Source organism: Apiospora phragmitis (genome assembly GCF_038363925.1).
Source record: "Apiospora phragmitis strain CBS 135458 chromosome Unknown utg000001l:1.0-2902119.0:1.0-2906034.0, whole genome shotgun sequence".
NCBI classification, from domain to species: domain Eukaryota; kingdom Fungi; phylum Ascomycota; class Sordariomycetes; order Amphisphaeriales; family Apiosporaceae; genus Apiospora; species Apiospora phragmitis.
Window position 1 is genome coordinate 98,668 of NW_027117399.1, and position 13,029 is coordinate 111,696.

General features: G+C 51.6%; 5 protein-coding genes across 5 annotated transcripts; 2 read left to right on the top strand and 3 right to left on the bottom strand.

The window, feature by feature from the left end:
• Window positions 1-313: 313 nt before the first annotated feature.
• PG994_000028 (uncharacterized protein) lies at window positions 314-781 on the bottom strand (the record flags this gene model as incomplete). Its single annotated transcript, XM_066851437.1, has 1 exon — window positions 314-781. The coding sequence occupies one exon, from the start codon at window positions 779-781 to the stop codon at window positions 314-316; it is 468 nt and encodes a 155-aa protein (XP_066722069.1).
• A 3,017-nt stretch (window positions 782-3,798) lies between these two features.
• On the top strand, window positions 3,799-5,206 carry PG994_000029 (uncharacterized protein; the record flags this gene model as incomplete). Its single annotated transcript, XM_066851438.1, has 5 exons — window positions 3,799-3,913; window positions 3,983-4,384; window positions 4,450-4,509; window positions 4,600-5,019; window positions 5,076-5,206. The coding sequence occupies 5 exons, from the start codon at window positions 3,799-3,801 to the stop codon at window positions 5,204-5,206; spliced, it is 1,128 nt and encodes a 375-aa protein (XP_066722070.1).
• A 150-nt stretch (window positions 5,207-5,356) lies between these two features.
• PG994_000030 (uncharacterized protein) lies at window positions 5,357-6,386 on the bottom strand (the record flags this gene model as incomplete). Its single annotated transcript, XM_066851439.1, has 3 exons — window positions 5,357-5,485; window positions 5,523-5,922; window positions 5,989-6,386. 3 exons carry the CDS (start codon window positions 6,384-6,386, stop codon window positions 5,357-5,359), a joined length of 927 nt encoding a protein of 308 aa, XP_066722071.1.
• Window positions 6,387-9,005: 2,619 nt separating this feature from the next.
• Window positions 9,006-9,512, bottom strand: PG994_000031 (uncharacterized protein; the record flags this gene model as incomplete). Its single annotated transcript, XM_066851440.1, has 1 exon — window positions 9,006-9,512. One exon carries the CDS (start codon window positions 9,510-9,512, stop codon window positions 9,006-9,008), a length of 507 nt encoding a protein of 168 aa, XP_066722072.1.
• A 2,854-nt stretch (window positions 9,513-12,366) lies between these two features.
• Window positions 12,367-12,822, top strand: PG994_000032 (uncharacterized protein; the record flags this gene model as incomplete). Its single annotated transcript, XM_066851441.1, has 1 exon — window positions 12,367-12,822. The coding sequence occupies one exon, from the start codon at window positions 12,367-12,369 to the stop codon at window positions 12,820-12,822; it is 456 nt and encodes a 151-aa protein (XP_066722073.1).
• Between the last annotated feature and the right edge of the window lie 207 nt (window positions 12,823-13,029).

The following is a 13,029-nucleotide window of genomic DNA, read 5'->3' on the forward strand; positions in this document are numbered from 1 at the left end:
CTTCAAACTCAGAGGACGAGGACGAGAAGGACGAGAACAAGGACAAGCAGCCTACTCCCATCACCGCGCCAACATCCACGCTCCCGCCGCCCGTCGCGGCAGCTCCGGCCATTAGCTCGACGAAAGCAGAGAAGGAGGAGGAAGAATCCGATTGCGAGGAAGAAGAGGATGATAAGGAGAAGGAGAAGGAAAAGAAGAAGGAAGAGGAGTCTGACTGTGAGAAAGAAGATGAAGACAAGGATGAGAAGAAAGAGGACGACAAGGACAGCAAGAAGCCCTCGTCTACGAGCCCGCCGGTCGTCTCTCTGCCAGCTCAGGGAGGCAAGGCGCCCGCGATCACCTCTTCTGGAGCAGCTCCCGCCACGACATCCCGTGCCCCTACGAAGTCGAAGTCGAAGGAAGACTCGGATTCGGGATCCTCGGACTCGGATTCGGACTCGGACTCTGGTTCCGACGACGAGGGCAAGAAAAAAGACGACAAGAAAAAGGATGACAAGAAGGAGGAGAAGGCGCCGCCTTCATCCATCCCAGGCAACGCATCATCCGGGGTTCCTCCCGCTGCGCCAGGGATCACTTCTGGGCCCACCGCGGTTCCAATCGTCACTCCGCCTGTTCCTTCCCCGGCAGGGCCACTCGAGACGGCATCAGCGCTAGCCACATCTTCGTTCCTGACCCGGTCCGGCACCGCGGCTCTGTCGGCTACCGCGTCGGCTCCGGTTGCTACGGCTGCGGCGGCCACCGTCGCTCCCGAGATGACACATCTCTTGACAGTCCTACTCATGTGTTTCCTGTTTCTCCGGTCTCGGAGATAAAACACTCATCGGCTCCCAACCTAATTCTTTTTTTTAGCCTGCCTGATAAATTTGTACGATACCCTCAACAATTCAAGTTATTAATCAGCAATCGTGGATTGCATGTACGCTTCGGTTGTTCTGATCCTAGGCCTGAGTGACTCGAGAAATCTGCCAGTAGTAGCAGTAGTAGCCCTGCTTACAATATGCATTCCATATTTGTGACACGGTCCGTGGGTGTCGCCTTCGACACTTGGCCAACTTTTGATATTGCTCTGTTCGGCAACAGAAAGCCAATGTGGCTAGTTGAGACTAGTAAACGCGGTGATATAACAATGCTGTCGGCATTATCAACAGCCTCGGTGGCGCTTGCAGCCTGTGGCATTCACGTGGTGTGGTTATGTTACGATTCAACAGCCTCGGTGGCGCTTGCAGCCTGTGGCATTCACGTGGTGTGGTTATGTTACGATTGATTTATTGCTGATCTTTGGCATGATCTTCGTTCAAATCTACACGCCACCAGATTCAGATGAGCTGGGCTTGTGTGGCTCAGCTATGTGGGGATACGCCGTGCCGTTCATGACACCCTGACACCGAGTTATCCCCAACACAGACAGCGGCCAAAACTCGGGTTGCAGTGGACTTTGAGGGAGAACGGAATTCACTCCCCAACGTGGATCACAGGCTGACTTGATGTGATGCATACGGGAGTGATGCTGTGTATTCACATGCCGACTTTGCCAACAGCAACGGTGGGATCTCAGATCTTGCCAAGGTGGACATAAAACTAATGCAAGTAATGAGCCGCCATCTCGTCCTTTTGGCATTGGAAATGTAGCGTCCAGAAGTTTGAAATCTGCGTACTTATATGGCGGTTCTCGGGTTTGGTGGGAGAGAGAGGACCGGCGGTCTCCGTGGTTTCTCCGCTCCACTAATGCAGGAACAGAATCCGCTCTGGCGGGTGCTGATGCGTGTCGATCATCTTACCCTCGACGACTTGACGACCCGCTGTCCCGCAATATCCCGATGAAACATTTCAAGGGCTCCATTCAGAGCCTCCTGCGTCCTTGGCTGTGATACCAGATCTTGACCTTGGGATGATTGATGCCAACATCAGCACCAGGGTCACCAGGGCTTGAGGTTAATTATATGCTTTTTCTTTTCTGGACTTTTTGTTGCCTCCGGCCTGGCGAACCAACGAACCTTGGGACGTGACAGAACGCGACAAAGTCCATCGTGGGCGGCTCACTTATTACCCTCCAAGCGGCGCTCTCTCAGCCAACTTCCGTCTCATGCGAGACACCTCAGCCCTTGGCGCGCGGGGGTCTAACTCCTTCTCACTGTCTTCGGTGGACAGCAATATTGACCATGTGTAACAGACCAATCAGAAAAGGCAATTGGTACATTGAAGGACCAGTACAATACCGAAAACTCGGTTCATTTCGAGAAAGATACTACACCAACAAGCTATTTCTCAGCTCTGCAGAATCGAGATTCGCAAATGTTTATTCCAATAGCGGCTGAATTAGAAACATTTACAGGGGAATATTCGTCTGCTTGTCGGTTTTATGCCTTGAAAGCTGGAAAATGTATCAGCATATTGTAAGCCATTTGCATGATAGAAAGAGAATCTCATTACAAATCGTCTATAAGTTCTCCACATTTACTCGTATAGTCAAGGCGTAATATCCGTTATTGCGATTCTATCAAGCTGGGACTGGTGTAGGTAGGCAAGAAGCTGTGACAATATACTACTTAGTGGCCTATCGCGTTTGCATTGGCGTCTTCTTGCCAAGATCGCCGACCCGGGATGTTCGGGTCAATACCGTACGATCGCCTGCTGGGTATAACGTGATGTTCTCAAACTTGGCGGCTCTGCGGTACTTTGTGCAGGGATAATTTTCCCGGGCGAATGAATGGCGGGGGCCCAAGGCCGTCAAAAAGCCACTTGCAATCTATGTGTTACTTGAAAAGCTGGGCAGGGGGGGGGGGGCACATTGAGAAAGTTTTAATTACCATGTCACGCGTTGTCGGACGTTTTGACATCCCCTATCGATGGCCTTGCAGAATATTTTCATCTAGCCAATGCCTGTTGCGAAGACTACGCCCTTGAGGTTGGTAATAACCCCTGACTGGCGACAAATGTGATGGTGAAGATGTTAAGGGGAAATAGACTCCCTTAATGACTCTTGTCGGGTGAAAGTCGCAGTCGTTGTGTGAGGATCTTCGAACGACACGGCATTTCAGGTGGAGTCCCCCACGATTTCCATTTGTCGATCCTTTTGGTGCGTCCTGCCGCAGAAGCCGACGTCCCCGGATTTTGACTAAGCGCCAAGCGGCATCGGGCGCGATGTCAACAGAGCATCGTACGGCAACATGCGCCTACACTTGCCAACTTTTCCAAGCAGAGAGTCAGTCCTTGGTTGGTTTCCCCCAAACGCCGAGCGCCCGCGAAATTACCACCCCATCGTACGGCAACATGCGCCTAGAGTTGCCGTTCCCAAGGCCTGCCAGGCCTGCCGCCCCCATGCCATGCAAGATGCAAGGGGACGCTCGGCCGCAAACTACGTGGATCGTGCTGCGATATATCATTCTCGACTCCTCCGAATGTTCTCTTTTCCCTCCCTCGTCCTCTTCACCCCCACCGAGATGCGACACATGCCGTTGCAAGTGCCCATGGGCGTTTCTGCGAATGTCACTCTAAGCCTTGGGCCTCATCTCGAGGCTGGCGGCGCGAGACGGTGCTGATAGCATAGATAAAAGCAGTATTCCTGCGCTGTAGAATTTGAACTCTCCTTTTCGGATCATGATCATCGTCGTCCACCCAAGAGGATAGTGACCAGAATTCTCTTTCTCTCCAAACGATCTTGAGGATCGTTGACTTTTTCCTTTCTTACCTTCTTGGGCCAGGTTGCCTACCTGTACGCTCTTTCTAGGCTGTGCCTTCCTACTATAATCTTGCATTTTATATCCCGTTTTAAAGAAAAAGAAGAAAACCAACGACAAGATGCATTCCTACACATCCTTCACCCTGGCGGCCTTGGTGTCGCTGGCACAGGCCCATGTGTCGTTTTTGAACATCCAAGGCGACCCAGGCTCCAACTCCAGCATGCAATTTGGACGTGAGTATAGCCCATGTGCTGCTAGATGCTTGACGTATAATCATGCTGACGTGTATCCCTATCCCTCAGTCGATCCTGCCCAGGCCCGGAATTGCACCCTGATCAGCGCGTGCCAGCTGGACACCAACCTGATCCGCGAAGCCGAGATCGACGCGAACCTGGTGAACCTCTGCGGCCGCAACCAGCTGATCGGCAACATCGACATCGCCTATCACACCGAGAACGCCATCGCCCAGGGCGCCGTGACGCAGGTCAAGAAGGGCAGCGAGATCACCATCATGATGCACCAGGTCAACGCCGACGGCGCGGGGCCCTACGAGTGCGACATTGACGAGGGAAGCAACTCGAGCCTGATGGTCAAGAAGCTCACCATGATCAACAACGTCCCCGGCGTCAACGGCGTCTCGCAGGCCATGGTGAAGGACTTCAATATCATGGCCAAGATGCCGGACGACGTCAACTGCTACGGTGGTAAGCTTCTCATGTGACCCCTTTCGCTTAGGTTTACCAAAGCTAATGTAATTACTACCTGCTAGCCTCACCTGGAAACATTTGCACCATCCGATGCCGTAACAATGCCATCGCCGGACCTTTCGGTAAGTAGCCCAAACCTTACCAGTACCCACTATTCAATCAACACCCCCGCCCCCTCCCAACACACGCATGCTAAAACTTTTCCCTCCCAGGCGGCTGCTTCGCGGTGCAACAGACCGATGTCGAGCCGACCGTCAACACGGCCAAGAGCGTCAAGACGTTCAAGGACGGCGCGGGTATCGTCAAGCAGATCCAGGGCAACCTCAAGGACCTGGCCAACGGCAAGGCAGCCAACGTGCAGCAGGGCCTCCTCGACGCCAACAGCGCCGACGCCCACGCCAACAAGGAGCTGCTCGCCTCCATCCAGTCCAACATCTACCCGGAGACGGCCCAGCCCGAGCAGGCCAAGGGCGCCGGCGTGCAGCAGCAGACCACGACGACCGCCGCCGCCGCCGCCCCGTCCAGCGCGATTCCCACGGGCGGCCTCTTGGCGACCACGACGGCGGCCGCTGTCGGGCCGGGGGCTAGTACCGCGCCGGGGGCTGGTGTTTGGGCTGGTGGGCGACAGGGTGGTCAGCGACAGGGCGGTAGACAGCGCCCCCACTTCCTGGCGCCGCCGCCGGCGCAGGCAATGCCGCCGGTGCTGCGGCTGGTGCCGGTCGCAACCCCTTCTTCCCGTTCCCCACGCGGGCCCCTGGGGGCAACAACAACAAGCGGAGTTCCTTCAATGGCATGAGGTGGGCCCAGCGATTCATCTAGGTCTGTCATCGTCAGCATCCTCACCACCATGTAAAAGTGGTCGGTCGGTAAAAGTTGAGGACGGTCGCAGGTAGTTCGTGTGTGATCTGAGATAAATTGTATATAGCTATGACATGAGGCACACATCCTCACACGCTTCTACGTGCAGACTTAGAGCTCGTGTCGTCGATCAGATGTCTTTTTTCCTTTCTTTGGTTCCCGTAGCGCAGAGAGCTTGTATAGAGCCGCTGAAGTGCGCCCATCAAGTTCTGACCATCCCTTTTCTTTGTTTCCGTACCGCTATATGGTCGAGAGAGGCCGAGGTCCCAAAACGTACGACTTGTACGTTCAAAGTGCAATAAATCCCCTCCACGGTACCTGTTATCAGCTCTCTGATACTGTGTTGTGACGCCGCACACAGATATCTCCAGTCTTCATCGTCGTCACTTGGCGGTTCCAGGAGGCGGTCGGTGAGAATAAATACGGTGAGATGTCTATCGTTCTGCCCTGCCCTCAATGACTTCTGCTTCTCCCAGATATGTCGTACGTTCTTCGTCATATCTTGCCCTGCGTAGGGAGAAAGTATGTTGAATCGAGTATTGGATGATGGTGGTAGTAGTGATTCCACTTTGGAAATATTCCCCGTAGATTCTGCCAAGTACACATCGACGCTATTGCTGTCCAGCCTTTGCGTCTTTTGTAGCAGAATAGCTAAGACGTCTGCAGCCTGGCCAGTGCTGTGTCATGAATGACTAGTCATCGATAACGAAAGCCTTGGGTTTTTCGAATGCCATTAGATATACCTTTCGTATGTAAAACTTGGAGGGGATTGGTTAGCCACAGGACTTAAAAGCTCTCGAGGGTTATCCTGTTTCAGTCCGCCAGATTCCTTCCTCAATCTTCCCAGTGTTCGCTCAAGCCTCTTGTGAACCTTGGACTTAATGTAACTGCCGACTCCTGGTTTCCGAAGCACGTCTTCGGCCGTGACGAATGGTATAACTGGTGTAGGGTGAAATACACGCAGCGCCTCTGTTGCCCAGCCCCAGATCTGCGTCGGATTCACAGCCGGAACATCAGGCTCTTCAATAATCCTACTTGCACACTGAAGGATAGCGGCTGTAGAGCGATTAGATGGTGGACTATTCGCTTTCGCCCAATTGAACTCTTTGATGAGATCATTCCAGGCATTGAGCCCGTTCATCTTGGGTATATTGTGCCGAAATTGGCCATTCCCATCGTCCAACGTCCAAGTAAGGATTTCGAGAAAAACACATCCTAATGCCCAGACGTCCAAGCTTGAGTCATCAATAGACATAATATTGAAAAATATCTCTCCGCACTTCTCTGCAAGTCTACCAGACTCCATATGTATCTAGATCCTTCTATAGACACGCTGTCCACTTCTGACTAGGTCTTTAAAGACCTAGCCTTCATCCGGGCTTCAGGAGATGGATAGCCAAGGAGATCAGACAATACACTCCTTCACCCCACCCAACACATAGCATTGTTCCATAGATGTGGCCCGCCAGGTGGACCTACTCAAATGATTAGTGCAAGTTCGTCATATCATGTAAGCACTTAGCCATTACAATCGGTTTTAGATCCTCCCCATCGGGCCTTGATGCCACACTAAGGAGATAGTTGACCAAAATCGTCGACACATGGGACGCCGAAGTTTCCTATGTCCAATTCCGCGAGCCTGAACTCATTGCCGACGATAATGATGTTGCATGGTTTGATATCCGCATGCCAACCTCTGTATTGCATCAGTAAACTACACCAGCCAAGATGTACTGATCCATACTCACCCAGATCCAAGCGCTGATGACTTGGGAACTGCACTCTCCAGATCTTCAAGGGCTTTGGCCAATTTGAGAAATGAATCCCTAAAGGCTCTGTATCCATCGATAGTTAAAGGAACGCCAGGTTCAGGAGGGTATAGAAGCTTGTGGAGCGTTGCATCACCCCAATTCTTCAAAACTATGACATTCTTCATGTCCGTCCTGAACGAGCCAAAGTACCCAATGAGGGAATCTCCTCCCTCGGCACTTTGTATGCTTATGTAGGCGTCCATTTCACGCTCCCATACTGCTGTATCGTGAGGATCGTGAATCTTAAAAACCAGTTGACACTGCCGCCCTTGATAAAGTGCATGATAGTCTCTGGGGGTGAGACCAATCGTATTGGGGATCTATAGATACTCCCCATACTGTTGCGCGTCCGCGTCGAGGAAGTACATCGATATGTATGATTGGTAATATTGCTTCAGCAGGTAACCATTGCCCCCTCAATAAGGATGGGGAAAACCCAATGGGGCAGAACGCCCACTGCGTATCTTGAAAGTCCTGGAAGAAGTTTCCTTCCAGCGTTCCCCCATGAAGCCAAGAAGGGCAGTGGGTCAAAGGCATGTGAGAATCTGAAGTATGGTTCCTGACAAAATCCACAATGTGGTCAACGCGATTGATGAGGACAAGAGTACTAATAATTCTGAGATAGTTCTGCCGAATATCGTTGAGGTCGATATTTAGTGCACGCTTGGTATAGGCTTCCGGAAGAAGAAGTGATGAGATGCGATCAATGACCCAGTATTCGAGCAGTGTAGAACATGGGATAAAGGTTCGTCCATCGTAGGTCTTGGCTGATCTTTCCTCACACCAGCGGCTGAAGGCTGAGCGTGGGCTCACACCAGCGGTTACCTTATTCGGCTTCAGCATGGTGAACGCCACTTTTGATTGCCTTCTGCACTGGTACTATGGCTGAAGAAATCTGCGTTGGGCTGAGCCTGGAGGGCAACCAGGAGGGCTGAGTTCCTAGATCGTAGGGGTACGAGAGATGAGTCATCTCTACGCCTGAGTCGACAGGTCCTGATGGGAATAGGGGAAGAGATGGTCCAGATTTAGGTATATCTTCCCAACCTCGTTCTTGACATTGGCTACTAGGAGAGGTCGATAGAACAACCTCTTTCACTTTGAAAGTCTCTTTGATTTGGCCAATGGCATCAACCAAAGACGTGATGAAAGCGTGCCCAAGGGAATTCGATGCGACGACGTAACCATATACTTCGAACATCTCTTGGTCAACGACGATGGATCCACAGTCACCTTCTATTACGGCTATGATATTGGTTAGCAGTGTCATGTGCTGGCCAGTCTTGCTTGAGTACTCACCTCCATCATCTAGTACGACTGTCCATACTCGGCACATCTCTTTGCCCGGAGGCGACCCGAGGTAACTGAACCTTTTGATAATCCGGCCCTGGCGAATACCGCTAACTCCAGAAACCACAAGTACTCTTGCTCCATGGTATTGCGGTGTAGCTGAAACTGTACTGAGGATCTTGGGCGGTCCTGCTAGCCCTTCCAGGTATATCGTGTTGACCCGGTCACGCCTCATAACCGACTCATCGACCTGGAGAAAGTCTAGATCTGACTTGGTAGGGGCGAGCGTAGCGATAGGCTCTAGACGATGACCGTGATGTCCACTTCCAGCCTGAGATTGGCCATTCCTAGGACTGGATTCTGTTATAGGGACGGCCTGATTTGTTCTGCTCATGCTTGGATGGATGCAGCAAGACTCCACATTGTCGTCGAAGACTTCGTGGTAGTTTTCCTCTTCATCCTCGTTTTCGTCATCCGTCCAAATTTGATAAAGGCTGTCATAATCCTCATCGTGCAAAGGGATGCTATCAAAATCGCTGGATTCGCCTTGGCTAGCTGCTTGGATTGGTGACGTGCCAACAGTGTTGTTGAATAAGTGATTGGCGGTCGGCAACCCTTGCTTATCGTCCATTTCCAAGGATAGTGCGATGGTAGCGGTCTTGTTACCGGGAGTGAACCAATGAGCCACACAGAGTCCCCTGTATGGTTTGGAAGGCTGTCATTTGTGTTCCAGCAGCGTAGCGGAAAACGTCACTAGCAGTGGAAGTGCGCCGGTACACTAATCTGAACGGGGGTCGCTGTGGGATTGGAGCCTTCTTGAAGGCACGCCAGATGCTGGAGCCGCTGCGGCAATACAACTTGTCTGTAGCTTTCTTCTTGAATATCATACGTAAAGCTTTAACGTAGTCTCCCTTGGCGCTGATGATGATTGAAGGCTCGGCGGTCTCATATGATGTGCCTACCATGCAATAGTCATACCAGATGTGGTCCGTGTACGCACTTAGGTCCGGGTCATAATCCACCGCTCGTTTCAGTTCATTGATGACGAGACCCGATCGTACATTGTACTCTTCTTCTGTCCATTCGGTAGATTTGACTGGCATGAGGGTGTATGCCATCTTCTTCTTCTTACTACCAGTAATAGGGATGGAATGTCGCTCGTCAACCATGTTCTGAACCCGAGGTACAGGAGGCAAAAGGTCTGGTCGATCGTCTCCATTTTCGACGCCGATCTCGTCGTCGTTATTGTTGGCACGCGTCGCATGTTCCGGCAAGGCACGGGCGGCGCCTGTATCCAGGAATGATGGGTAACTGAGAGAGGCAGTAGTGGTAGGAGGCTATCGACATGGAGGTTCAGCTTTAACGATTAGGTTGGACCTGGACTAAAGTAGTGGACTTACATCCTGTGGACTATTGACTTTAACTATGTTATGATGGTTCGCATGCTGTTCTGCTAAGCCTGCTTCCAACGCCGAAGGCTGATCCGGGGTCGGCGACTCTTAGCACCATTAATTCAGCATTAGATTTTAAAACAGCATTACTTAACTAGGGACGGTGGGTGTTTTTGGGCCCCTGGGGTGATCAATACCTTCGTCAGTGCTTCGTCAGTGCTTGGATGTAACTTCGTGTTTTCTTTGAAGCCGAACGCCTCGTCTTCCCTGGGTTCTGTAGATCTGACATAACGGCTAACGGAGACCTTGGGTTGAGGTTCATTTCGCCCGCCGTAAGTGGACGGGATCCTGAGAAGGTCAGACATCTGGTCGGGTACTCCAACCACAACTTCAGTATCAAACCAAAACGTAAAAAGCAAGCCTTCTTGAGTTTTGTCACATGTGTTTGAGGTGTGGTCGGAATCGATGCAGGAATTTGTGGAAGTTGGAACACTACTATTGCATGGAGAAACCGAAGAAGAGGGGAAATGAGAAAAGGGGGCGGGAGAGGGAGGCAGGTCATACCAACTTGCCTGAGCTGTTGATTCGGTCTGCAGGACGGCTGTTCTCTGTCGCCACAAACTCCCGGCCGGCATGGCAGCAAATGAGAACTGCTGTACGAACAAGCCACCACACCAAGGCATACTTGGTGAATGCCCAAGGAAGGTCAATTTGTGAGTCCCAAGGCTGATAAATCAATTGGTGAACGCCCAAGGCAGATAAATTACTAGTACTGTTTGTACGGGTATATGATCTGGTTAGTCGCCGAGCCTGACCAAGAAAAAATCCCATCCGACAATTCTTCTGTTAAAGTATAGGCACCAGTCCAAGGAAACCATGCTGCGAACAGAACCCCAAGATATGCAAATAATTTCATTGGTGCTGGAGAGTTCGATGCATATTTTCAGGTAGACAGATGATTGTGCGACTTCAGGCGATTTTACAGTCAGCATTCAACGGGATCGCAAAGCTAGATGTCTTACTCATCACGACACAGTCGAGGCCATCAATCGAATAAAAGAGAATCCTAGCATTACACTCCAGTGCCTGAAGTCTAACATCCAAGAAAGACTACCAGAACTCAATGAAGCCAGGATTCTCCGCTTGATCAACTTGGCAGTTCGGTTACTGATGATGGTAGACTCCGAATCGCAGCACCATCATGCACATGGATTTCTTATTGGAGGCTATCAACTGACATCGTGGGCCTTGCATGATCCTTTCCAGGAATTCATGGAAAGCCAATTTCCCTTATCCTTGAATGGGAATTCTGAGAGAGTTAAGATAGCATGTAAGGATTGCTCATTTTACTGGGGAAGATCAACACCGTCTTCACTGATCATTTCACAGTGGAAGAACAGTCTATGTTGAAGGCTTGGAAGCTCCGAAGACGACACGGCATGCGCTTGGTGTTGACCGATAATCTGACAGAACATTTGCTGTACGACGGCCGGCACAACACCCTCAAACTGTTTCACCCTCAAAGCGCATTTAGGACTTTTCCGCGAAGTTGAGAACCCGCTCACATACGACATTGAATTCAAGTCTAGCTAGGTATGATCATTCTCGACATCTTAAGCAGGACGAAGCTGCTAACCTCTGGATCATGAGCCTCATCCTTGCAGCCTTCTAGTCTTGGATTGCATGGATGGCCTGGAAACACCCGGTTTAGGCTGGTTGCTTGTCGGTTTTGAAGGAGTGATATTTTGGGCACGAGTTTGAGGATACGATAGCCCTAGCAGTTGGTTGTTATCACTATTTCGGCGACGAGCCTACTACTATGGAAACACAGTAGCCTGTTTAATCATGACAGAATGTAACGTTTCAGCCCCACGAACGATCCTGCTGAGCTTTATTATGGCATTTGCGAGTGGTGGACCTGATGAGCCAGAGATTTGTAATGGGGCGGGGTCCGTACCCCATATAGATTGGCGCCTTGTCCAGAGAAACCAGAGTGTCGATCACGGCACAGTATAAAGTGTCCTGATTCGTACTCCGACGATCAGCGGAGGAGCGGCGTCGTACCTCCTTGTCTCAGTCCCCATCCCCATTAAGCATCGCGCAGCCATGCCCCCCTATGGTTCCTGCCTACGAGCTCTGGCTAGGCAAATATGTGCACTACTTAAGTAAATAGGAACAAACACATCCTTCTAGGCCTTGCCCACCACCTACATAACCTTCGCCTAATGATATTACACGATGGTAGTTATGGTCCAACCACTTGAAAGGTGCGCATACATTCATCCACTTCCGTAACACGATACGCTAATCAGTATCTGTAGCCTGTATGTCAAGGGGAACATATTGGCCCTCAAAATACATCGCCTCGGCAGTAAAATTGTTCCGCCACAACTCAATGCTCACGCCCGAGAGCTGCGGGCGAAGGTCATTGAAGTGATGGAGCCGTCAACAAGGTCTGTCGTGCTCGTCCTCGAATTGGAATAGGGTGAGCAAACTGCCACCGCCCCACGGGTGGCGTTGAAGGTGTACGACCGTCAGTTCTCCCCCCCAATTACGGGAGTTCTAGGAGACGACGGGCCCCGCGACCAGCGACAGCGAAGATCAATACACCGCCTTTCTGCGCCAGGGTTCCATGGCGCAATTTTTGGCAGATTATGCGGGCGGTGGACAATGGGCGTACGACGAAGGGGATACGCCAAAGCGGGAGGCATATTTCCATGCTAATTCTACCCAGAGGCACGCTACCGAACTCGAGGTGTACGGCCGCCTTGTCGATCTGCAAGGTGCTCACGTCCCAACGCTGTTTGCGGATGTCCGATTGACCCCAGAGCACTCTGCGACGGGACTGGACGAGAGCTTGACCGAGTATACCGGAATTCCAGCCATTCTGACCGAATACCTCCCCAGCTTCCTTCTATGCGACCTCTTCAAAGAGACCACAGAGTCGGACTGGCCGGCCATCTGCGACCAGGCGATCGAGGCAGCCAGGAAGGTCATCGACCACGACTTCGTCCACCTTGACCTCACACCCAAACACGCCCTCGTTCGGTGCGGCGAGGAGCCGGGTTCGTATCAGTATTCTATATAGATTTTGCCCTGTGAGAGTTCCGTGACGCGTCCGATTTCGACGAGATGTGGCGGGAGCGCAAGCGGCAGGTGGACGAAGAGGGAGATGTGGGCTACCTCCTCGCTAACGACATTTTATATGCCAAAGGGAGGAAGGGAAGAGAAACAAAGGAAGCCTCCCTCTGCCTTGGGCATACACGCCTTCCTCGCGCTTTAAGGGGGAATCACG